Raw genomic sequence first — 26,578 nt, forward strand, 5'->3', positions numbered from 1 at the left:
GAGCCTATTGGGTCTAGCCCATAAAAAAGAGGTCAAATTGGGTCAACAAAACCAAGCAATGCAGAGCAGTGAGCCGGGGGAGCAGAGCCCCTAGAGTCGAACGAGCTGATCTGATCAAAGGAAACATTGACTTGGGGGAGATGGACCTCTAGAGTAATATGGACCGCCAAAGTTCACTCTTAATCTTTTCTTTTTTAAGGAGTCGGGGGAGCTTCTGGTTGAGCGGACTGCAGTCGGGGGAGCTGAGCCCTTAAAGTCGGATAGACGAACGGTCTGGACTTTTGCTCAGCGTCCGAGATCTCAAGACTTCATGTTGAACGTCCGATTCACGACTTGTCCAGACTTCCATCTAGTGTTTGCAACTCCGGATTTTCATCTAGAGTTCTCAACACTAGGATTTCGTCTAAAGTCCTCGACCCGCTAAAACTTCGCCCAATCCCCCGGATCAGGACTTCCTTGTCTAATCGTAGTTAAGATTTTCCACCTGCCTAATCGCAGTTAGGACTTTCCTTTGCCTAAGATTACTTAAAACTTTTCTGCATACTTAGTTCAACTTGTTAGAAAATAAGACAACTTAACTTTGAACCCCTTTGTTATTATCAAAACACAGGTTTGATCGTCTGATGCTCCCTACACTAATATTATTCAGCCCCCTAGCACAAAAATCCTACAAAATGTAAGCCCACCTTATAGAGATTAAATCCACTCATGTGGACATAATCCTTCATGGCGGCCTCGCGTTGTGCTTGCGGAGGCTGCCTAGGTGTATATTAAGCACATAGATTTGACATACGTATGGCATCAGCCTAGTAACACAAAGCCTGATCATCAAAATATCAATAACACCTCGATGCAAAATACTGATAGTGCAGAACAAATTCACTACTTTCAATTCTATTGAGGTGTATACACTCACAATCCAATTAGCTAACATTAACGTCTGAAAGTTACTAGCGATAAATTGTGGGTGGCGATGTTCATTCTTGTCCATCAGCAGCACGAAGGGAACCAAGCTGCACCGGTGCTTGTGTTCCAACAACCTTTGACGATCCATAAGCGGACACATCATGTCCCTGAGTTTTTTCCTTTTCGATTTGGTCCTTTATCCAAAAATATGTAATTCTCAGGCCATCCTGTGGAAATGAAATAATTGTGCATCGTTAAGCTCCAATTTGTTCATCAGAAAAACACAGAAATAACAGGACTGCAAGATTTATTGGCATAACATGTACCTTGAGTTTCATGGTTGGAGCCCAACCAAGCTTCTCTTTGATCAAAGAGTTGTCAGAGTTGCGACCTCGGACACCCTCAGGACCAGGAATATGATGGATTGGAAGGTTCTTATTTTCAAAGCTAAGTACTATTTCAGCCATCTCATTCATGCTCACCATTTCATCACTACCAATGTTCAAGGGTTCTCTGAAGTCTGATTTTGTCAATCTGAACAGACAAAAATAAAAGAGAATGTCTAGACTTTGGATTCAAGTAATAGTATCAGAGTTGTCCATATCTAAACCTCGAGCAAGAAGTTGGCAGAATATCTAGACTTTGGATTTAAGTAATAGTACATCACTAACACTTAAATAGATGGCATTTGTCATGGTAATTACCTTAAAACACCTTCAACACATTCATCGATAAAGGTGAAAGATCGAGTTTGCAGGCCGTCTCCCCACATCTCAAACTTATCTGTGGAAGTCAATGCTTTGCGGCAAAAGGCAGCTGGGGCTTTCTCCCTCCCACCTGTTACAGGGAAGTTTAAAAGTTATGATAATTCCAATGAGATTTTATTGCAAATAACACATGATGACTTACCTTTCCAAGTTCCAAATGGGCCATAGATATTATGAAATCGTCCAATCCGACACTCAATGCCAAAGTCCTTATTGTAGTGCTTGCACAACTCCTCAGTGGCAAGCTTTTCCAGCCCGTAGGCATCTTGAGGCTACAGTGATCAAAATCAACTATTAGATTGTTATCAAAATTGTAGTAAAAGCAAGAACAGACATTCTTTGTTAACTACTAGAGACAACAGATAAGATCAAAAATCTCATTTTAATGTCTATTCAATTACAAACCTCAGCAGGCCAAGCATCAGATTCCTTCAAGCTTACATTAGTCTCCAACTGCTTGAACTCAGGGTAGATGCAAGCGCTTGAAGCATAAAAGAACCTGCATGTATTCACATTCGAGTTGTGTTTGTATTAGCAAATTAGCATACAAGAGAATTTCTCAAAAGTTGGATTTCGTAAAATATTAAGCATGACCAGCAGACATTAATATAAAAAAAGAGATCAATCTTGATAAAATGAACATGAAAAAGAAGAAAAAAATAGTCAAGGATTAGCCAAAAGTATTACCATTAACCTTAAAGGCACTGACTAGCATTCAACTTCATTCTGACAAGGTGTCAAAATGATGTGATGTGTGTTTGAGCAGGCGCAGAAGATATAAGTGGACCATGTAGATCATGCTTGGTAAACTAGCAAGCAGGAACAAAGGATGACCACCAATCCAAACAACCAAAATTTTGTTGTCAACTGAATATATTACTCATAGATCATGTGCTCTTTTTCAACTTTTCCTGTGATTAATTCTGTTGATTTCATTTCACAAATCATTTGTCAACTACTTTTATTGTATCATACAGTAAGATTTTGATGGGCCAAGTAGGTCATGCTTGATAACACTAACAAGCAGGATATAGTACAACCACAAATCCTAACTACCAAAATTTTGTCATTGACTGAATACATTACTCAAATATTAGGTGTTCTTTTATAACTTTTCATGTCGTTAATTTTTCCAATTTCAATTCATGAAACATTTCTCAAATACTTGCGGAAAGTATCATCACTCCTGAAAAAAGAGCCATCTTATGATGAACAAAACTGCAGGTTTTATTTTTCTTGTATTACACAGTAAGATCTTTATCGATACAACAGAAAACGTATGATCTTCACAAGCATGATAGTCCTCATTATACTATTTAAACTCAACCATCTGCAGTTCATCATCTTGTTAGACAGCAGAATCTATGTTGAGAATTATTGAGCGCACATGTTTTAATGCAATAAGCATAAAATCAATAATTCAAATAGGAGAATAAAGATGAAACTATAAACTACCTTTTCACACCATTAATCCTTGCAGCTTCGATCATGTTGAAACTGATCATAGTATTATTGTACATAATAACTGAATGATTTGACTGAATGAAACCCATTCCTCCCATATCAGCAGCAAGATTAAACACATGGTCTGCTCCACTTGTGACCTTCAAACAATTATCCATGACCCTCAGATCAACAAGATGGAATTCATGACAGAACATATCCTCAGTCATGTGCTCATTCTTCTTCCAATCGGAAGCAATAATATAGTGGCCTTCACTCTTCAAGCGCCTAGCAATATGTGATGCGATAAAGCCACCAGCTCCTGTGATGCAGATCCGCAACTTCTCAGAAGGCCAGTATGGCTCCCTCTCCAAGTTCCCATAAGTGTATTCCCCATAGTCAGTCACATTATTTCCTGTAATACCCATCCTGCAACATATTTTAAATATACACATTTTCAGAAATATAAAGCCTAATAGTTTCATGGAAAAAAAAATACCTGAATTAAAAGAACAAGAACAAGCGAATCAACAATGAAATAAGTATGACAAGAAGGGAGAAACTAGCAGGAAACATATTGATCCTGTCCAAGAGCGCTGGCGGGTGAGTCATCGGTGAGTTGGCATTATTGACTTGACTGTCAATCGCCAGGCTACATAAAGGCCGTAAGGAGATCCCCCGAGGCCTATTAGGAGAGAAGACAAAGGACGAGAGGTTAGAGGGATAGCCAGGGAGTTTCCTAGTGATGTCACTCTGATGCTCAAGAGTATTCCGTCATCCCACAAGGGATGGAAACCACAATTCTTTTTTGTTCGCCCCCTAAGTCTCGTGTCTTGGTCTGCTTGCTGGCAACGTGAATTACCTCCCCCTCCCATCCTACCTGCTAGCAGTCCTTCACCCCTAGTTGTTCAGCTTCCAACTCCATACGCAGACGGTCGAGGATCCACAGATGCCAATTTTTTTCATCCACTTGATCCTACTCCACTTGAGGTCATTACCTCGACTTCCCTCCCGCCACCCAACCACATTCTTGAAAACTTCCACAGTGTCTTACCCTTTTAATCAATGGGGCATGAACCTTGTGGGCCCTTTCCTGGTTGGACCCCAACATAAGAGGTTTCTCCTAGTAGTCGTGGATTACTTTTCTAAATGGATCGAGACAGCCCCAGGCCCTAATTACGGAGGACGTCATTCAAAAGTTTCTATGACAGCACATAGTTTGTCGATTCGAGATACCTCATAAGCTCGTCTTTGATAACGGGCGACAATTTCAGGGTCGACAACTGAGGAAATGGTGTGAAGGGTTGAGCATTCAGCAAGTCTTCACCTCGGTGGCTTACCCATAAAGCAACGAACAGAAGTAATTAATCGGGAGATAGTGCGAGGACTTAAAATTAAATTGGACCACGTTGGAGGCAGCTGGATCGACAAATTCTCACAGATGGTGCCAATTTGATCCTATCCAAGAATGCTAGTGGGTGAGTCACCAATGAGTTGGCATCGAAGTCAACTTGACTATCAATCGTCAAGCTACACGAAGACCGTAAGGAGATCCGCCAAGGACTATATAGGAGAGAAGACGAAAGACGAGGGGTTAGAGGGACAGCCAGGGAGTTCCCTAGCGATGTCACGCCGATGCTCAAGTTAGGGTTTCAGTGGAGTGAAGAAGATGAACAATATTAGGGTTTGTGAGAATGATGTGCGCATATCTCTTCTCATGAGGGTCAGCTACCTTTTATAGGGTCGGGATTGTCTGCCACATGCTCCTCGTCTCTCGCGACCGTTACCACGTTCCTGGAAATAAAAGATCATTATAGTCCATTTATTTCGGAGTAAATAGTTATATTTTCTACCGTTCTCGCAATAATAGTTGCGTGGTCCATGTCTCCCATGAATAATAGTTCATCGTTTTAATTCTTGACAACTGAGGCCGTTTCGATTTAACCAGAGGGAGTCTGAAAATCAAGTCGGGGGTCGGGAGCAGGAGTCAACAGCACAACTTCTTTGCCTTTTGCTTGTCACCCTGGCAAGACTATTGGCCTTTTCCAGTCACGTGGCTTTCGTTGATTACTCTTATATCATTAATCTTCCCCTTAAGTCTAGTCAAGAGAGGCAAAAAACCGATTGACTAGACTAGTATGATGTGGCAGGACATCCTTTTTTATCTTGATTATTCAGACACGTGGCAAAGAACAAATCCAAGGCATGATTTTTACCCAGATCTGTGCCTTAATTGTGGCCATGCCTCTTAAATATAGGGCATGCTTTATCAGCTTTGGCGTCTAAACCCTGAAGGTGTCATTGGCTCTGAGGTTATATCACATTAATGCAAGGTGATCCTAACAGGGAAAACTAACCACCTATCTCAATGTAATGATTATTAGGAATTGTTACAATCTATGTTTGATCGAGCGGTCAGTGATCCTTCTTGCTTTCAAGATGGTCTAGATCTAAGCGTCCTGATCAGATGCCCCACTATATAAATAAGATTACGAGGGTTGTTGTCACTTTGTGCAACCCTTGTTTGTGCGTATGTCGATCTTCTTCGTCTTCGCTTCAAGTTATCTGCATTTCTATCCTTGAGTAAGTCCCTCATCTCCTCGCTTGTTGAAAGTTTACCTGCCTATCTTTGGCCTTCCCTTTCCTTGCCAGTACCTGTATCCTAGTATTGGTCTTGTGATGGTTGCGGGATCTTCGTCTACTCCTTGGTACCGGGTCAGTAGAATCTAGTTTTAGTAATTCTTCGTTAGTTCGAATAAGGGTCACCTATGGGATTCTATCCTACCATGTCCTAATACTCCCCAATAGTAATGACCGTCCCTATCGTCCCCCTTTGGGATGTGTAACCTTTTTCCAAAGTCATCTGATAAGTGGGCTACTCTTTCCTATTCCCGCTTTCTTCGCCGAGGTGTCTTAATCTGTCCGTATTTCTTTATCCCAGTTGGGACCCAATTCATTATGTATCTTAACCGGAATAGAGTTATCTTGCTCTACCTGTATCGAATCCCCATATCAACTCGACTCTTCCACTGCTTCTTTTATCCAAAGAAAATGAAGGATTGAGTATTTTTCTTTTCCTCTCAAGTTGGTCATGACCTATTCAAGAGCCTTTCGTCATTCCACAAGGGATGGAAACCACAATTCTTTTTTATTTGTTCCCCAATCCCGTGTCTTGGCCAGCTCACTAGCAATGCGAATTACCTCCCCCTCCCGTTCTAAAAAATTATCACTTGGAGCGAGAGCATTTTCGTACCCTAAAGCAACTACAAGATTTGATGCTTGACAACACTTCCTTATTGGAGGAAGGGTTGCTTCGCCTGTTTAGGCTGAGCCCCATTTCTACTCCTCTTCAACTCTCTTTCGGTAAGCTTTTTCCCTCTTCTTTGAGCTTTGATTTCTAATTGAAGGTTTATCTTTATTCCAGCAGCCACCACCATATTGAAAGTCTTTTTGGGCCAAGCGATGAGGTTGTCGGACATTGAACTAGAGGTCCGTGGCCAGGAGATCGCCGACTCTACCAGGGAGGCAACGATTAACAGAGAGGCTCCAACCGATCCAACACTAATTTTGACGGAAGTCGCACCTCCTACACCAGCAAGGCGCGGAGCCCACAAACTCAGAGGACTCGGGGGCCCTCCTACAAATAACTCACAAGTGGCACCGATTGTTTGAGCGCAACCGCTCTCCACCTAGGGCTCGGGACTCGGTTTCTCCTCTCGGGTCACAGAATTCTTGGGCTGGGTTTTCACCCACTAGCGGCCCTTTGCCCTTGCCTATTCAACTTCCAACTCCACCCGCAGAGACAACCGAAGATCCCACAGATGCCAATTTTTTGCATCCACTTGATCCTACTCCACCAGACGTCATGACCTCGACTTCTCTCCTGCCAAGGGACGTAGGGGCCAACTCCTCGCACCTCCCATTGGAGCTCGGCCTCCTGGCCCCTCAAACCAGGATGACTACCATGCCCCCCAAGGACCAACATCCCCAGAAGAGTTCCACTTAGACCCCACTCTCCTTGGCCCGGTAGCGGCGAGGTGGAAGGAAGCTAAGGCAGCTGCAAAAAGTCTTTCCCTCAGAGCTCTAGTGGAGGAGCTGATGGGATTTGGGACCGATCATATGTCAAAGGTGATGGTCTTCAGCAGGTGATTCTTGAAAGTGTGGCTAGGTCGCCAGGAAATGCGTACTCATATAACTGAATTGGAGGCCCAGTTGGCTGCCCTGAAGACCAAGGCTTCCTTGGTGCAAATAGAGCTAACACGCCTAAAGAACTTGACGGATGACTCGGTTGCCAAGCAATCACAAATCCTCCGTTTGAGGAAAATCATAGCCGAGAGTAGTCTTCAAGTGAAGTATGAGGTGGATCAGCAAAAAAGAGAGATCGATTCCCTAAGAACCCTGAATAAAAAGTTGGAATCGGGGAGGCAGAAACAACTGAAGGATATTAAGAAGTTAAAGACTGTGGGAGCTGAAGCGGGGAAGGTCGCCACCCGAGGCGACCTGAATGCCTACCAAAAAAGGCTTAATCTTTTAAGGGTGGAACTGAAATACACTTGGGGAGAGGTTGAATCGGCTAGATCTTTGGCAGAGGATCGACTGCGTGGGTTGGTGGAATCAGCTTGTAGCGAGACAGAGGCCACTCTTGCAGGAGTCGAGAACGAGCTTCGGGCAGCATTGGAGATTGCCCATCAAGAAACAGAAATTACCCAAGCCTTTGCTGCGTCCCAACTCTATAAGCTTAGGACTACTTTTTCAGAGGCTGAAGTATTGAAGGTCTCTAAAGTCGAACTATGAATAGCTCTCGAAGCCCAAACATGCCAACTAGCAGGCGCAATGGCTGAGCTCTCAGAATATTACACCAGGGAAGACGTCCATTGGCTGCTAAAAAGAAAGAATTCCTTCACTCTGAAGAATTTTATAGCATGGTGGGCACACATTTTACCTTAATGGTGCGATATAGCGTGGATGCCGCCTTGCAGTAACTAGAAGAGTCCGGCCACTTGTCCGCCGACAATCCTCTACTGTCTATTAAGCTATCTAGGATCTCCGATAACCTCTCCGAGGAAGATGTAGCAGACTTCACCTGAATATCCTCCTGTTCATGATTAATTTAATTGTAATCAACCTCTTTTAATGAAGCTTTTTGGTTTCTCAATTCCGATGCTAGATATGCCTTCTTGACTTGTATTTTGATAGAATTTTTAATGATTGGTTGTGTTGTGACCTGGACTTTGGCTACACAGGGTTGGGGAAATTAGGGGCATAGGTCATACATATATATTTCGCACGTGAAGTTGATATCATAGCCACACGGATCTCGACCCGACTATATTCGAGTTGGGGAGTTTAGACCCTGAAAAGGACACGGACGATACGATATATGTTCCTCGCACAGAGGAAGTTGATATCGCAGTCACATGGATCTCGACCCGACTGTCTAAATTGGGGAGTTTGGACTCTGAAAATGACACAGGCAATATGATATATGTTCCTCACATGGAGGAAGTTGATATCGCAGCCACATGTATCTCGACCCGACTATATCCAAGTCGGGCAGTTTAGGCCCTGAAAAGGACTCGATTGGACTATCTTCGCCTCCTGGACCTCAACTTCCCCTGGCACATCCTTTGTCGATAGGCCATAAGTCAAGAAGCTGCTTGCTCTCTTGTCTCAATGATCAGGTTGAGGTCCAGGAGGCGAAGATCCGTATTTTCTGGTCCATAAGAGGTTTTTTGTGTAGATTCTTCTTCCACTTCTATCGGGGCAACCGCTTCTCCACCGTAGACAATGTGAAAGTAATTTTAAGTCCCTACACTATCTCCCGATTAATTACTTCTACCTGTTCGTTGCTTTATGGGTAAGCTACCGAGGTAAAGGTTTCCTAAATGTCCAACTCTTCGCACCATTTCCTTAGTTACCAACCCTGAAATTGTTGCCCGTTATCAGAGACGAGCTTATGAGGTATCCTGAATCGGCAGAGTATGTGCTGCCATAGAAACTTTTGAACGATGTCCTCCATAATTTGGGTTGGGCTGCCTCAACTCATTTAGAAAAGTAATCCATGGCTATTAGGAGAAACCTCTTCTTTTGGGATCCAATCAGGAAAGGGCCTCCATACCCCACTGATCAAAAGGGTAAGACACTGTGGAAGTTTTCAAGAATATGGCAGGGTGGTGGGAGAAATTTTGGTGCTTTTAGCACTAGATGCAGGAAGCAACGAACCGAGCAGTATCTACTTGCAATATTAGCCAAAAGTATCTAGCCAGTAGTGCCTTTCAAGCTTGGGTCCGCCCTCCGATGTGGTTCCCGCAAATACCTTCATGGATTTTCCTCATAACATAGTCAGCATCATTGGGGCTAAGACATCTGAGGAGGGGGCGAGAAAAAGACTAACGGTATAGTGTGATCCCATTTAAAGTGATATGAGGAGATCTCCTTTTGAGTAGCTAAGCCTCCTAGTAATCCGAGGGTAGAGTTCCTTGCTCTAGATAGACAATGACAAGTAATCTCCAATAGGCAGGTGTATCCTAATTTAGGATTTGGTCAATTTGAGCCACCAGCAAGGTTTGAGTTACCAAATTATCAGGAGTCCAGGTGGCCATTACGCTTGCTATCTTGGCTAACGCATCTGGTCTTTGATTTTTCGGCTCAGGGAATCTTGTATATATTGGCTTCTTGGAACCCAACCTTAAGTTTTTCAAAGAGCTCCAAGTAACACCTAGCCAGTCGTTTCATGTCTCAAAGTTCCCAGCTAACCACTCGGGAAGCCCCGACTTGTTTAGCAGCTTGGAGTCTTGCTGGTAAAGCTTCATATTAGACCTCTTTATTAGAGGCCTAAAAGTTCAGTCGTATGGAGAATAGGAGCACATTATCTCGGGGAGAAATTGATAGGATCCCGACTGCACTGTCATACTGAGTGGATGATTTGTCTATGTATATTTTCCAGATTCCTTCGCTCTCTTGGTCAGGAACTTCAACGAGGAAATCAACCAAGGCCTGAGCTTTGATAGTCGTTCGTGGTTGATACTGAATATCATATTCACTTAGCGGCCCACTTGATCAACTTGTCGGAGATCTCGGAGTTCGTTAATACACGACCAAAACTACTATTGGTGAGAACCATGATGGGGTGGGTCAATTTCTCTAAGTTAGTGTACCTGCTTTCTGCTTCTTTTATTAGATGACTGAAGAAGTAAATTGGGTGTTGGCTGTCGTCTATCTTCCATAGTAATACCATAGCAACAGCTCCTCCTGAGGCTGATAGATACACCCGTAGCTTTCCCCAGCTATTGGTTTGGCCAGAAGTGGTAAGCGGGCCAAATATTCCTTCAGTTTCATGAAGATGTTGTGACACTTTTCATCACACATGAATTTGGAAGCTTTTTTCGACATTTTAAAGGGTAAACTTCGATCGGCGAAACGGGAAATGAACCTAAACAACGTCGTGATGCGACCCACTAATCTCTGTACTTCTTTGAGGTTGCGAGGGGGTGGAATGCTTTGGAGGGCTTGGATCTTCTTTGGATTAGCCTTGATTCCTCTCTTAGTCACCAGATACCCAAGGAACTTTCTTCTCTTGACTCCAAATAGGCATTTACTCAGGTTGAGTTTGAGCCTGTATTGCCTCATATTATCACATGTTTCTTCAATGTCTGCAATTAAGCACCCAATCTGGGTAATTTTGATTAGGATGTCATCTATGTATACTTCGATGTTCCTCTCGATTTGATGTTCAAATACTCGATTCATGAGTCATTGATAAATAGTTCCTGCATTCTTTTGTGCAAACGACATAACCGTATAACAAAAAAAAACTAACAGAGGTGATGAAGCTGACTTTTTATTGATCGTCTATAGCCAAAGAGATTTAATAATACTCCTCGTAGGTGTCCAGTATACATATGAACTCACATCCAATGGTTGAGTTCACCAATGGTATATGCGAGGCAGGGGTAACAATCTTTTGGATAAGCTTTGCTGAGATCCCGAAAGTCGATGCAGACCCTCCACTTGCCCCCTAGTTTGGACACCAATACTACGTTGACCAACCAGCTCAGGAATTGGACTTCCCGGATGTGCCCCACCTCCTTTAGTTTCTTGATCTCTGTCTGGATGGTAAATGTCTCCCTTATGTGCTAGCCACTATTCCCAAGGCTAGTAGCACCCGTGATTTACCTCCTCCGTGTTGGTTCTGGGACGGGTTGGCGAGGGTACTGGGGGCGAGCGTATTCACCTTTTGCCACCACTTGATCTCCGCCTGGATCACTTGATTCTATTCGGGCGAAAAGTTTCGCTTCTTTTGTCGGATGGGCCAGGCATCCGGGAGTATTTTCAATCGGTGAGCCATCACTGTCAAGGAGACTCCCGTGACCTCTCTAGAAAACCAAGCGAAGACATCATGCTTGTGTGACAAGCACACGATCAATTCTTGCTTCAGCCCCGGATGAAGATCACTGGCTACTCGAGTGGTTCTGTCTGCTAAGTCAAGATGAATCCGTACATCCTTTTTGTCCTCGACTAGACGAGACTAGGGATCTCAGGCGAAATTGCTAAGAGGTTTCTTCACCAAAGATCTAAAAAAGTCACCATCTATCAGCCCCTGAGAGAAGGCGTTGACGTGGATCTCAGGCGTGACAGACGGAGCTATAAGGATCTTATGCGCAAAACAAGACAAGCTCAGCAGAATATATTTTTAAGATCCTTCTAGAAAATCCATGCGAAGGAAATCGCATACTAGTTGGATCTAGAGTTCTACCTTTGTTACGTAAACACAAACTCCTGACAGCAACTTTGTCATCATTAGATCTCAGCATGATCAAGTGTTCGCGCCTCTTTCGGTATCCATACGAACACGTTCCATCCGTCTCACAAACTCACAAACTTGGAGAAGAGAAACCACCTAAGGTTGTGCTAGCAACCAAAAAAGGAGATTTCGGCCAAAGAGGAAGAAAGATTAGAAGAAGAGCAAGAACACAAGTGTATCTTCATGAAATGAATCAAAACCCCTTTTGTACTCATTCAATCAATTGTCTTAATGTCAATTTCCTTAATTGACATTAATATCTATCATCATTCAATGCATGATCAATTCAAAATTGATCATCTTTTTGCTTTTCATCCAATGCATGATCAATTTTAAATTGAACACTCCTCTTCCTTGATGAATTCTAATTCATCAAGTCACTCAATAAGTTTCACTCATTGATCCTCATCAATCCGAATTGACTCAATAAGTTTAATTCAAATTAGACTCAATCCAATAGTTGGATCCAATTGAGTCTAACTCAATGAGTCTAATTCGGATTAGACTTAATCCATTGATCCATCATATGAACTCATCTCCAAATTAACATGTTCTTTGTGTGAGTGACCCAATAGGTTCTCGTAACGTTAGCAATGTCTCTAAAATCATTTTAGATACATAAACAATGAGTGACATCTAGCAATGCATCGTTGCTATCCAAGTGACGAGAATGTCGAGATCCGACCTATCCTTTCCGTGTCTATTATCTTGTATGACTCAATCCTTCTATTCTTGATTTCTAGATTAATCAATGAGACATGTACCGTGTCATTCTTTTATCAATCTGTGTTTCTTGATCAGCAGACATACTCAATCAAATAAGCTCAATATCTCATATTCATTTGAACATGGTCATGCATTCTTGTGTCCTACTAAACAAGAGACTCACAGATATCACTTCCATCATATAAAAGGGATGGATCTCATCTACATCACTCACATCCCTCCTCCGTATAACTTATTGCATTGCACACCCAGTGATCGACTATATAGTCCACCTTGTTACAGGTGACGTTTGTCGATACCAAGGTACAGAATTACTTATGTAGGGAACCGTAGTGACTTCAAGTCTAAGGACTATTCATACTAATAGTCACTATAAGAATGTTTATGACACTCATATAATGATCCATGAAACATAATAGTCATTATGAGAATGTTTATGACACTCATATAACAATCCATAAAACATTCTTATGGGGATTCATTCAGCACATATTCTCTAATATATACTCATATGTCAACCAATATCTCATATCCATGACTTGTGAGATTAAGTTATCCATTGACCTACATGCTAGTCTCAACACATTAATATTGCCCTTGTATATTAATGTTTGACTAGGAATAGTTAAAAGTAGCATTCTATATATGTATCTACAATATCCCACTATCAATTCAACCAATTGATATATTGTAGACTAGAACCTACTATTATAGGACATTATTATACTTATTCATTTGGCACTGAACTAAAGTAAATACAATAACCAACTTTGTAATTAATGAAATATGATACAAAAAGTACCATTATCAATCGTCTCATAATTGGTACTAGGATCAATACTAACATGAGCATCCATGGCGATCTGACTGAACCGCTATAGTTAATCTTTCAACGGCTTCTTGACCTTCTATTTGAGGGTGAATAGATTGCGCAGAGTCTTTTTATACAACCAGCTAGTGGCGAAGTGTTGCAAGAACATGGTTCTAAATTCGTCAAAGGTGCGGATTGAGGAGGCGGGAAGTCGCCTAAGCCACCTTGTGTTGGCCCGAGAGGGTTGTCAAGAAAATCTGACACTTTATGTCATCTATGTACTAGTATAATAAGGAGGCATTTTCGAACTTGCAGATATAATCTTCTGGATCGGTAGTTTCGTTGTACTCCCTAATCTATAGCGCCCGAAAATGTTGAGGTAACTTATCTCGAAGGATCCTGGCCGAAAATGGAGGGCCCGATAGAGTCTTGCCTTTGCTTGATAGGAGATTCCTTCTGTTCGAGGGATTTCGATATGGAGTGCCTCTAAAAGATTCTAGAGACGCCTCTCGTGCCACTGACATGCCCCCAATAGTGGGGATCGCTACCAGAGGAGCTTCCCTTGGTAGGGTCGTCCTAGGGTCGAGTACTTGTGGCACTACCGATGATCCAATAGGGACTCTGTCAGGGGAGCACTGTGGGCGACGTTGATTGTTGTGATTGCCCTTACAACATTGTTTGTACGGTCGCGGCGACCAACTTGTTGAAATCTTCGGTTGCCATGGTGATTGGTGATGACATTAGACGCACCAATGTCTTCCATCTCAACTTCTCAGTTCAAGTCCTAGCTCAGTGTTCCCACAGATAGCACCAATTTGATCTTGTCCAAGAACATTGGTGAGTAAGTCACCGGTGAGTTGGTGTCAATGTCGACTTGACTGTCAATCGCAAGGTTACACGAAGACCATAAGGAGATAGGAGAGAATATGAAGGACGAGAGGTTAGAGGGCAATCAGGGAGTTCCTTGGTAATGTCACTCAGGTGCCCAAGTTAGGGTTTCGATGGAGTGAATAAGAAGATGATCAATATTAGGGTTTGTGAGAATGATGTGTGCATACCTCTTCTCATGGGGGTCGGCTACCTATTATAGGGTTGGGATTGTCCACCACATTCTTCTCCTTTCTCACGACCATTACCACGTTTTTGGAAATAAATGGCCATTATGGCTCATTTATTTTGGAGTAAATAGTTGCATTTTCTGTCGTTCTCGCAATAATGGTTGCATGGTCCACGTCCCCCATGAATAACAGTTCGTCGTTTTAACTTATGACAGTTAAGGTCATTTCGGTTAACCAGAGGGAGTCTGAAAATCGAGCCAGAAGTCGGGAGTCAAAGCACACAACTTCTTTGACTTTCGCTTGTCAGTTTGGCACTATTGACCTTTTCTAGCCATGTGGCCTTGATTACCCCATATCATATATATATATAATTAAAGAAACGAAAAAACATAAAACAAGGGCAATTCTAATATTCAAAATGGCATAAGTATTCCCATATTAAAACCAGATTGGGAGTAAGCAAACAATCAATGACAAATTGAGTAGCACCACTAGAGAAACTCTCAAAGCGGGGCATGTTACGATGTCAACCTAACATTAACATATTAAAAAATATTAGAAGAAAAAAATGGAATAATCTTGTCGAAGGAGAGTGTTGCGTAAAAAGGTGGGGCAACACCTCTCAACCTCTAACGTAGAAGAAGAGGAAGAGAGAAAAATATCGCATGGAGTAACAAGACAAAGATGCACAAGAAAGAGCAAACATGAGGAAGGAGAAGAAAAGAGGAAGAAGAAGAGTTATCGTGATTCGGTGATGTGCCTACTCCACAAAAATAACCGAAACTTTATTAGAATTCTCTCTACACAAGAAAATCACATTCCATGGTTCTTGTGATACAATAGGTTTACAATAATCCCTATAAATAGTGCTTAAACCCATGACCCGGTAAAATCATAACAGAATTCTATTACGAAAAAATCTTAATAGATTTTTCCTTCCATAACGCCCCTTGCATTGACTTTCATCTAGATATGAGTCACCCGTCAACAATCTCCACCTTGGCGAATATTCACCCGTTCGAAGAACACGAGTATCTGAACAAAATTTCACTTGGATTTCTGGGTCTAAGCTTCCTTCCTATAGTGTCTAGAAATATGGATCAAGCTCAAGCAATGCTTAAACTTCTCTGTAATCTCTGGCTTTGTCAATATATCTGCAGCATTGCCTATAGTATGAACATTCTTAAGTTGAATTCCCCCAAAAGTAATCAGCTCTCTGATCTTGTGAAACCTCACATCAATGTGCTTGGTTCTCGCATGATATACCTGATTCTTCTCCAAATAGATAGCACTTTAACTATCGCATAACAACTTGACTTCACCTTGCTAAACACCCAGTTTTCTGACCAACCCTATAAGTCATAAAGCTTCCTTCTCTTCAACTGCTGCTATGTACTCCGACTCTGTAGTAGACAATGCAACAATAGATTGTATCATAGATTTTCAATAAATAGATCATTCTGGCACAATGAACACGTATCCTGTAATAGACCTCCTGTCATCTAAATCTCCTGCATAGTCTACATCTACGTACCCATCAACTAAAGGATCTTCCGGTTGTCTATTGAACATGATGTCATAATCAATTATATTTCTTAAATATTTGAAAATCCACTTCACTGCATCCCAATGTGGTCGACCGAGATTTGAGAGAAACTTGTTTACAATACTAACTGCTTGCGTCAAATTTGATCTCATGCAAACCATGACATACATCAAACAACCAACTGCATTGGCATAAGGAACCTTTGATATATCTTGGATCTCGTTATCCGTCTTTAGACACTATACTGGATAACTTGAAGTAATGCACCAGGGGTGTACTCACCGACTTTGCATTATTCATGTTGAACCTATCAAGCACCTTCTCCACATAGATACGTTAAGACAACTATGATCTCCCTAGAGATCTATCCCTGTGAATCTCCATCCCAAGAATCTTCTTGGCCTCTCCCAAATTTTTCATGTCAAATTCCTTACTCAGTAGCCTCTTTAATTTATCAACCATTTTCATCTTCTTTGCAACAATGAGCATGTCATCTACGTATAATAGTAAGAATCAAGACTCTTCACATATATGCAACAATCATACTTACATCTCCTGTATCTGTTTTGAATCATGTATGAATTAAAACGTTTGTACCATTGCCTAGGAGATTGTTTCAATCCATAGAGGGATTTCTTCAACTTGTAAATCAACCATTCTTGTCTGAGCTAACTAAATCCCTCAGGTTGTGACATAAAAATCTGCTCCTCCAAATTTCCATGAAGAAATGTCGTCTTTACATCCATTTACTCCAGCTGCAAATTGTGATGTGCCACTAAAGCCAACACGGTCTAATTAACGTATATTTTACTACTGGAGAGAAAATTTCTTCATAGTCAATCTCCTTTCTCTACGAATACCCCTTTGCTACTAACCGAGCCTTGAACTTCACTTCTTCTCCTCTGACATTGCTTCTTTCTTCTTGAATATCCACTTGCACCCTATAGCTTTCTCTCCTTCAGGAAGTTCCACTAGATCTTACGTTTGATTCTTATGCAACGACTCTATCTCCTCTGTCATAGCACCCGTCCACTTGTCCTTCTTAGAGATATGTATCACCTACTGAAAAGATATAGGGTCTCTGCTACTAGTGATAAGCGCACAAGATACCAAGTCTTCAAATCCGTATATGGTGGATGGTTTTACGACTTGTCTCATTCTGCCACCAACTATAGTACGATGCTCTGTGTGCTCTAAGCTAGAATCATCGGAGTCATGAGTCTCTAGCTCCACCTGTACAACATCTTTTTCTATGTTATTCTGTGGTATTTCCTTTCCTTCTTCCTGAGTACATTGTAGCATAGCCTTCTCATCAAACACCACATCTCTACTTATCATCATCTTGTTTGTCTTAGGATATCAAAGCTTGAAGTTTTTAACTCCTTTCTAATACCCCAGAAAAATACACTGCTTTTTGACTTCGCATCCAGCTTTGATCTTTCCTCATTAGATATATGCATATAGGCTGGACATCCAAAAACTCGAAGATGCGAGTAATCTACTTGATTCTCTGTCCATACTTCCTCTGATACTTTGCCTTCTAGTGTTGTCCTTGGTGATCTATTAATGAGATAACATGTCATGTTAACCGCTTTCGCCCAGAAATTTTTTCCTAGCCCTACATTCAGCTTGAGACATCTTGCATTCTTAATGATTGTCCTGTTCAACCATTTCGTCACCCCGTTCAGCGAGGTGTCCTGCAAACCGAGAAATGTCTCATTATCCCATGCTACTCACAAAATTCTTGAAACTTTGAATATGTGTACTCAGTCTCATTATGTGACCTAAAGCATTTGATCTTCCTTCCGATCTGGTTCTCCACTTCAGTTTAAACTTTACAAAAATTTTCGACTTGTGACGCATAAAGTATGCTCAGACCTTTCGTGAATAATCATCAGTACAATTCACAAAATACAAATGCCCTCCACGTGATGTTACACTGGCTGGTCCTCAAAGATAGTCCAAGATTCCCTCTATCTTGTTTGTTGTCGTCTTGAATTGCACTTTGCACTATTTTCCAAGAACACGGAATTTGTAAAATTAAGCTTACACGTCTTGACATCTGTACAAAGCAAAACCTAAATTCTCGTGTATTGGGAACCACGAGTTAGGTCTTTATATAGAAAAGAAGATATACACCAAAAGACAAAAATACCCCTATAATTATTCTAACACTCCCCCTCAAGCTTGAGAATATAGATCATATACACCAAGCTTGTTACATATGTAATCAATCCGGGGACCTCTAAGTGACTTAGTGAATATATCTGCTAGCTGATCATTTGAGTTGACAAAACTAGTAGATATTTCTCCAGATATGACTTTCTCTCTGACAAAGTGACAGTCAACTTCAATATGCTTTGTTCTCTCATGAAAGACTGGATTTGAGGCAATATGCATAGCGGCCTGGTTGTCACATATGAGTGACATTTGTGTAACCTCTCCAAACCTTAGTTCCTGAAGCAACTGTTTTAACCATATAAGTTCTTAACTAGCAATGGTCATGGCTCGATATTTTGCCTCTGCACTGGATCTTGCCACAACATTCTGTTTTTTACTTTTCCAAGAAACAAGGTTACCTCCGACAAATATACAAAATCCAGAAGTGGATCTCCTATCAGAGGGAGATCCTACCCAATCTGCATCAGAATACCCCTCGACTTGAGTATGTCCTTTGTCTTCATATAGAAGACCCTTTCCTGGTGCACCCCTGATATATCGAACAATGCGAGTCACGGCATCCCAATGTTCTTTGCATGGAGAGCTAAGAAACTAACTTACTACACTTACTGCAAATGAGATATCCGGACGAGTGACGAAGGTAGCTTAGTTTCCTACCAATCGCCTGTACTGTTCAGATCTGAAAAGGCCCCCGATTTGGTAGGAGCTTGACATTAGATCCATGGGATTGTCGATCGCCTTGAGTTTAGCATTCTGCTTTCTTCCGAATATCCATCGATACTTCCTTCGGGATATAATGATCCCATCTTTAGATCGTGTCACTCTATCCCAAAATATAGTTTGAGCACGAGATCCTTTGTCTGGAAATGTTTAAAAAGGTGTTGTTTTACTTGTGAAATCCCAAGATGATCATTACCAGATATCATCAACATAAACCACTACATAGATGCAACCAGTAGATGAGTGGCGATAAAAGACAGAATGATCAGCTTCGCTTCGAGTCATGCCAAACTGTTGAATTACGGTACTAAATCTACTGAACCATGCTGGGTGATTGCTTGAGACCATATAAAGATTTCCGCAAGCGACATACAAGACCAGAAGACTCCCCCTGAGCAACAAAACACGGAGGTTGCTCCATGTAGACTTCTTCGAGTAGGTCACCATGTAAGAATGCATTTTTGATGTCCAACTGATGAAGGGGCCAATGGCGAATTGCAGCAATAGACAGAAAAAGACGCACAGAGGACATCTTGGCAACAGGAGAAAAAGTATCTCCATAATCCAATCCAAATACCTGAGTATAGCCTTTAGCGACAAGACGAGCCTTAAGTCGATCAACCGTGCCGTCTACACCAACTTTCACCGTAAACACCCATCGACAACCAACCACTGACTTCCCAGGAGGTAGAGGAACGAGGTCCCAAGTCCCACTGCTCTGTAAGGCACTCATTTCATCAAGCATAGCCTGTTTCCATCCTGGATGGGCAAAGGCATCACCTGCAGTCTTTGGAAGAGAAACAGACGACAAGGAAGACAGACAATAATAATAGGATGGTGAAAGACGATGATAGCTTAAAGAAATATAGTGAGGTGAAGGATTACGAGTAGAACGTATACCCTTTCGAAGTGCAATAGGAACATCAGAGTCAGGAGATGGGACCGGAGGAAACGACGAAGGACTTGGCTCCAAAGATGTGCCTTGTCAGTGTTGGTCGGCGGCAAAACAGAACGAGGACGACGTTGATAAACCTGCAAAGGAGGAGACGAGGCTGGAGATGATAGAGGCGCCTCCGGAGGACAAAAGATAGTTACTGATGCAGGTGGAGAGGGAGAAACCTCAGCCTGTGAAGTGGAAGGACCAAAAAAAGAAACTGACTCAAAGAACGTGACATCAACAGAGATGAAGTACCGACGAAGAGTAGGGGAATAACATTTGTACCTTTCTGAGACCGTGGGTACCCAAGGAACACACACTTATGAGACCGGGGAGAGAGTTTGTCAATGCCGGGATCAAGAGCATGAGCAAAACATATAGAACCAAAGACCCGAGGTGGTAGAGGATGAAGGGACTGATGCGGATAAAGTACCTCATGAGGTATTTTACCCTGGAGAGTGGTCGAAGGCATGCGATTGATGAGATAACACGCAGTAAGTACGACATCACCCCAAAATTGATGAGGGACATGAGAATGGAGAAGAAGAGTCCGAGTGGTCTCAAGAAGATGACGATTCTTGCGTTCTGCAATCCCATTCTGTTGAGGGGTATGAGGGCAAGACGTGCGATGCAACACACCATGAGATGTCAAGAAGCTACGAAACTGAGTAGACAAATACTCGCGTGCATTATCACTTTGCAAAGTTCGAAGGGAAGTACCAAATTGAGTTTTTATTTCAAGGAAGAAGGATTCAAAAATAGAAAATAATTCTGAATGATCCTTCATCATATATAACCATGTACAACGGGAAAAATTGTCTATAAAAATAACAAAATACCTTGACCCCATTGTAGAAGAAACACGACTCGGACCCCAAACATCAAAATGAACCAAAGCAAATGGAGACATAGCCCGACTCTCAATGCGAGGAGAAAAAGAACTACGAACATGCTTACCTAATTGACACGACTCACAAGATAAAGACTCTAAGTGAGAAAGACTAGGATGTAACTGTTTCAATTTATGAAGACCTGGATATCCCAACTGAGCATGAACAAGTAGTGGAGATGCCGCCGCCGAACCAACAAAAGAGGGTTGTTGAAGTCGATATAGGCCATGGGATTCACATCCGAAGCCAATCATCCTCCCCGTACTCCGGTCCTGTAAGGAAACAGATGTGTTAGTAAAAGAAATGACACAATCAAGAGATCGAGTAAGTTGACTTATTGACAATAAATTAAATGGAGCGCCGGGAACATAAAGAACATTATGAATGGAAAGAGATGAAGAAGGATGAACAATACCAATACCCAGGGATTGAGTTTGAGAACCATTGGCCATGGTGACCATTGGTAGAGTACCAGAAGTAGTGAGAGAGGAAAATAGGGATTTATTACCAGTGATATGATCCGTGGCCCCAGAATCAAGAACCCAAGGACCCGAAGAACGAGATATGCCAGCAAAGGAAGTACCAGCGTGTGCGATCCTCAAACCATTTCAGAAAGTCAGTATAGGAAGGTGTTGGAGTCGAATCAGGTGGTAACTGTGAAGTGGAAGCTGAAGAAGCAACAGAACTCTGAACGATCTGAGCAGCACGAGGAGGACAACCATGTAGACTCCAGCACTTATCAATCGTGTGTCCCGATTTGTGGCAATGATCACACCAAGGGCGTCCTTTGCCACCCTTGCGAGATGGAGGTCCTTTGTGTCGAGAGACCAATGCTGACGAGTCGGCAGGTATCATCAAGACTTTGGCCGGGACATGGAGAAGAGTCGTCCAGGTATTGTCCATGGTAGCTTCTGTGGGGCTACCCAGGATCTGATCACGAACATGAGAATAATCTGTGGGCAGACCATATAAAGCCAGAGACATAAAAAATTTCTTCCGATTTTCAAGCTCTTCAGCAAGATTGGCCGCAAGTGGGAGCAGTTCATTGAAATCACAAAGAAGACTAGAGACTGAACCAAGATAAGTTGACATTGAATCCTTAATCTGATGAGCGCTGAGGATGGTCATGAGATCTTCACAAACTTGATAGAGTCACCGAGAGGTGTTTGTAAAGAGTTGTTGAGCCTGTGTCCAAACAGCTTTACAGGTTTTGTGAGTACGGAAGACATCCCTGAGAGATGGATGGATGGTGGCTCGGATAATACAACACAACTGAGCGTCAACCTTCTTCCACAGAGGACGATCGGCGTCTTGAACATCTTCTTCAGTTTGAATAAGATGTGTCTCATACCCCTGTCCAACAAGCCAAAGTTCAATGTGAGATGCCCAGGAGATATAATTTTTACCATCCAACTGCTCGGAAGAAAGGGGTGCAGTAATATGGTTGGTAAAGATTGAAATATCTGGCTTTGGGGCGCCCGATGTAGCCATGAATAGATAAACTGAGCTTGCTTCTGCTGAAAGAGATTGCTTCTTCTACCGTCGGGCTTGTTGGCTGCTGGTGACAGAGCAGGGGCAGAGGTGATGTTGGCTGCTGGTGACAGAGCAATAGCAGAGGCTCTTGGGTTGGCTGCTGTAAAAGCAATAGTTGCTATTACTGCTATAATTGTTGGTGGGCGCTTGCTTCTTCGACCAATTTATAAGCAAATTGCAGAAAACCAAAAAACTGAGATATTTTCTGCAAATACTCTCCTTGTTATTCTAGGAGCACGAAAGGAGAACCTGGGCGCAGGGGAGACAGGCCGGCAGATCCAGATGGGTCGGCAACAGAGAGAGCTCCTCCTTGATTTCCTCGAAGGGCTGAAACAAGAGTCCAGTCGAGGCCTGGCCTGATTCGGTGGCTGCTAGGGACGACGAGCGCCTCCTCGTCCTGGGCGCAAGGGTTCGTGCTCCTCTCCCGCGAGGGATCAGAACGCGAGTGGAAGAGGAGGCGCGAGCTCAGAGAGGAGAGCCTGGGCGCAGGGGTTCATGCTCCTCTCCCGCGAGGGATCAGAACGCGAGTGGAAGAGGAGGCGCGAGCTCAGAGAGGAGGCGGCGAGTCTTCTTCTGCGGCCGCGACTGTTCCTTGGAAGGAATCGGCGGAGGCGGTGTTGGGCTGAGGCAGCACGGCGTCGAGCGAAGGTGGCGCTGCGTCGGGCAGATGAAAATCGCGAGGGAGTCGCTGGGAAGAAAGACGGCGCGGGTAAAGGAAAGACGACGCAGGGTAGAGGAAAGAAATTAGGGTTTTAACTTGGCTCTGATACCATGTACAAAGCAAAACCTAAATTCTCGTGTATTGGAAACCACGAGTTAGGTCTTTATATAGAAAAGAAGATATACACCAAAAGACAAAAATACCCCTATAATTATTCTAACAACATCCTTCAACAAATCTTTCCAGTGAAATTCTAACATCCCATGTTCACCCATATGACTTAGCCACATATGCCACAAGACTGAACTATCTGATTCAGACTCCACCGAGGTAACTCCATCTACAATTGTAGTCCCTATCAACTTATAGATGTCCCCTACTAACTTTTATCCTTTCATTAACGTTAGAGCTCCCTTGCTGACTTTTATCACCCCGCTCACTGATTTGTAACTACAACCAATATCATCTAGTGACATAACTGATAGCATCCGTCAGTTGCTCCGTCAGTTGCTCCGAACTCGACATAACTGATAGCATATCTCCATCACCGCTCTCTTAATTTTCTTCTTCAACTATGTTTGCAAACTTTGTCGAACTATCTTTGTTCTTTGCAACATGTTTCTTTATATGACCTTTGTCTCCACACTTGTAGCACGTGATCACCTTCTTCCTTCTCAACTTAGAACAAGTCTTGTTATTGTTACCACATCCATGTTGAGATTTGCTCCTACCATGCTCTTGGTTGCTATTTACCACAAGTCCTTCTCCCTGAGAAACTTCATCGCTTGTTTTCTTCCTTTGATAAAAACCTAGCAACGCACCCTTGATCTCCTCCAATTTGAGAGTTTCCTTACCCCACATCAAAGTAGTAACCAAATTCTCATACATAGGAGATGAAGATAGAGAATTCAACAACATCAACGCATTGTCTTCATCTTCGATCTTCACATTACCACGCTTCAGGTCACTCACAATCTGGTTGAATACATTGATGTGCTGACTCGAATCGGTTCCTTTTGTCATCTTCAGTCCGAATAATTTCTGCTTAAGATACAGTTTGTTTGTCAATGACTTTGACATGTACCAGCTTTCTAGCTTTTGTCAAACTGCCACGAGTGACTCCTCGTCCATGATATGGTACATTACATCATCCGTAAGACAAAGTCTGATTGTTGTCACTGCCTTTGTCTGAAGTTCTTCCCAATCCGATCTTTCCATGCTTTCTGGTTTCCTTTCTCCTAGCGCTTTCATCATGCCTTGTTGCACCAACAAGTCCTTGACTCTTCTCTGTCATAATCCAAAGTTCTCGGCTCCATCAAACTTCTCCATATCAAACTTCGCAGAAGTCGTCCCCGACATGTTGAAGAAATTCATCAAAACCTCACTCTGATACCAATTATTACTCAAAGAGGAGGGCAACACCTCTCAACCTCTAACGCGGAAGAAGAGAAAGAGAGAATGAGATCGGGCGGAGTAACGAAACCAAGATGCACAAGAAAGAACAAACACGTGGAAGGAGAAGAAGAAGAGGAAGAAGAAGAAGAATTACCGTGGTTCGGTGGTGTGTCTACTCCACAAAAACGGCTGAAGCTATATTAAAATTCTTTCTACACAAGAGAATTACATTATATAATTCTTATGATACAATAGGTTTACAATAATCTCTTTAAATAGTGCCTAAACCCCAGATCCGATAAAATCGTAACAGAATTTTGTTATAAAAAATCACAACAGAATTCTATTATGAAAAATCGTAACAGAATTCTGTTATGAAGACGCCCCTCGCATTGACCTCCATCTAGATATGAGCCACCCGAGGTAAATTTCAAGTGTAATCAGGATGTGCACAAAAAATAAATGCCTAGCAGTTTGCAAGTTGAGCGCTAGAAAATTAACAACCTATCTAATACCAAACAGCAATGTCATACGAACACGATTAACAATCCATACCTAAAAAAAATCCATAAATCAAAATATTGCAAGACACAGCTGGAGCACAAAGATAAACCACGCAACACAGAAGGAAAATATGAGGAAAAAAAAAGACATCAAAGAATGACAAACATTGGCACTGTTCTCGGTCCCCACCGCATTAAATTGCACCATAAACAGTCAATAAACACGCAAAAAATGGCACGCATAGCTACCACGCATTAAACTGGGCAAGAATAGTCCGAACCCTTGCCCGACGCCGTGTACCACAACAAGGACAAGAAGAGGCTGAGAAAATTAACACGCCGAGAACAAAACTATCAAGAGCATCAACAAACTTGAACCTCGGGCGAGCAAGGAGACTAACCTCAGCGGAAGGGAGCAAGAACTGAAGAAGAAGTCGGAGGGAGACGAACCAGAGAAAAGAGATGAGATCTCGTCGACTACTCGAGGTCCACGCCTCCTAAATTAAAGCAGAGCGCAAGCTTGGGGCTCCTCTAGCTTTCGGGTTCTGATGTTAATAATAAAGCGCATCTCCCTCGTTTAATGTTTTCCAGCGAATGAAATTGACATGGGCCCGAGTGGACCCGGAAAACAAAATATTACACTGATTGGTATCTTCGTTGAGACCCACAGTGTCTATCCAATAGGATAGGATATGGTGTACGTTCCCCACTAAAATGGCATTCGTGGGAATAGTGAGGCGTCGGTGAAATGGTAAAGACTGCAATCGAACGGTAGATAACGTTGACACGTTCAGATAGAAACAAACTGTACGTTTGGTTGATAACTTTGATTATCTATGAAGATTATCAATACAAATAATGATGGCAATTTATTTGAATTGATAATCTTCATAGATAATCTGTCACATTCATGTCCGGGTGGGGATATTAATCTGTCAGATATTGTATGATTCGGATCAGGGTAGGCGGATCCCGTCTGTTCTCGAACCCTTCAAATATCGCTCCCACCACATCACTCTCGAACCCTTCACATAACTACCAATGCCGCTCCCGTTCCTCCTCTCTCTCATCTTTGAAAGCGTCTCCTCCCTTGATCGTGTCCTCCTACCCTACCTCATCCCTACCAAATCTTCCTCCCATCAGATTCTTCCCTATTGGAAGAAAAAATTTATAGAAAAAAAAAATGTACTTCATATGGAAGAGGAGAATCTTCCTCCCATTGGGTTCTTCTCATTGGAAGAAAAAATTTATAGAAGAAAAACATATATTTTTTTATGTGGAAGAGGAGAATAAAAAAAATAAATTCAACTCGCTTTCATTTATTAAAGAAGTTAACATATTTTTAGATTTATTGAATAATCACTGACTCTATATTTATCTCTCAATGCATTGAATCTAATAGACTATTTTTTTTTCTTTTATCACAAACTTTTATTTTTATCAACAATTGTCATTTTATCATATTCAATCTCCATGAACTTTCATTTTTATCAAGAATTGTCACCTTAGCATATTATATCTTTATCCATTAATTTCATGATATTCTATCTTTATCCATAATTAAATTTAATTTCCAACCCCTTTTAAATTTGATTTTGTGACTCCAAGTAAATTTTATATCTTAATGAAGTTTTCAAATTTGAATGACTTGATAAAAATATCAACAATTTGATCATGACTTTATATATTTCACTTGTA

General features: G+C 42.0%; 1 protein-coding gene across 1 annotated transcript; it reads right to left on the reverse strand.

Moving 5' to 3' along the window:
* Positions 1-762: 762 nt before the first annotated feature.
* Positions 763-25,448, reverse strand: LOC121982095 (GDP-mannose 3,5-epimerase 2-like). The gene is made up of 7 exons (XM_042534999.1): positions 25,282-25,448; positions 3,129-3,545; positions 2,079-2,172; positions 1,816-1,945; positions 1,611-1,743; positions 1,233-1,440; positions 763-1,133 (listed from the first exon to the last, which is right to left on the reverse strand). The coding sequence occupies exons 2-7, from the start codon at positions 3,542-3,544 to the stop codon at positions 978-980; spliced, it is 1,137 nt and encodes a 378-aa protein (XP_042390933.1). The 5' UTR covers position 3,545; positions 25,282-25,448; the 3' UTR covers positions 763-977.
* Between the last annotated feature and the right edge of the window lie 1,130 nt (positions 25,449-26,578).

The sequence above is a fragment of the Zingiber officinale genome, chromosome 5A (genome assembly GCF_018446385.1).
Source record: "Zingiber officinale cultivar Zhangliang chromosome 5A, Zo_v1.1, whole genome shotgun sequence".
Lineage (NCBI taxonomy): Eukaryota > Viridiplantae > Streptophyta > Magnoliopsida > Zingiberales > Zingiberaceae > Zingiber > Zingiber officinale.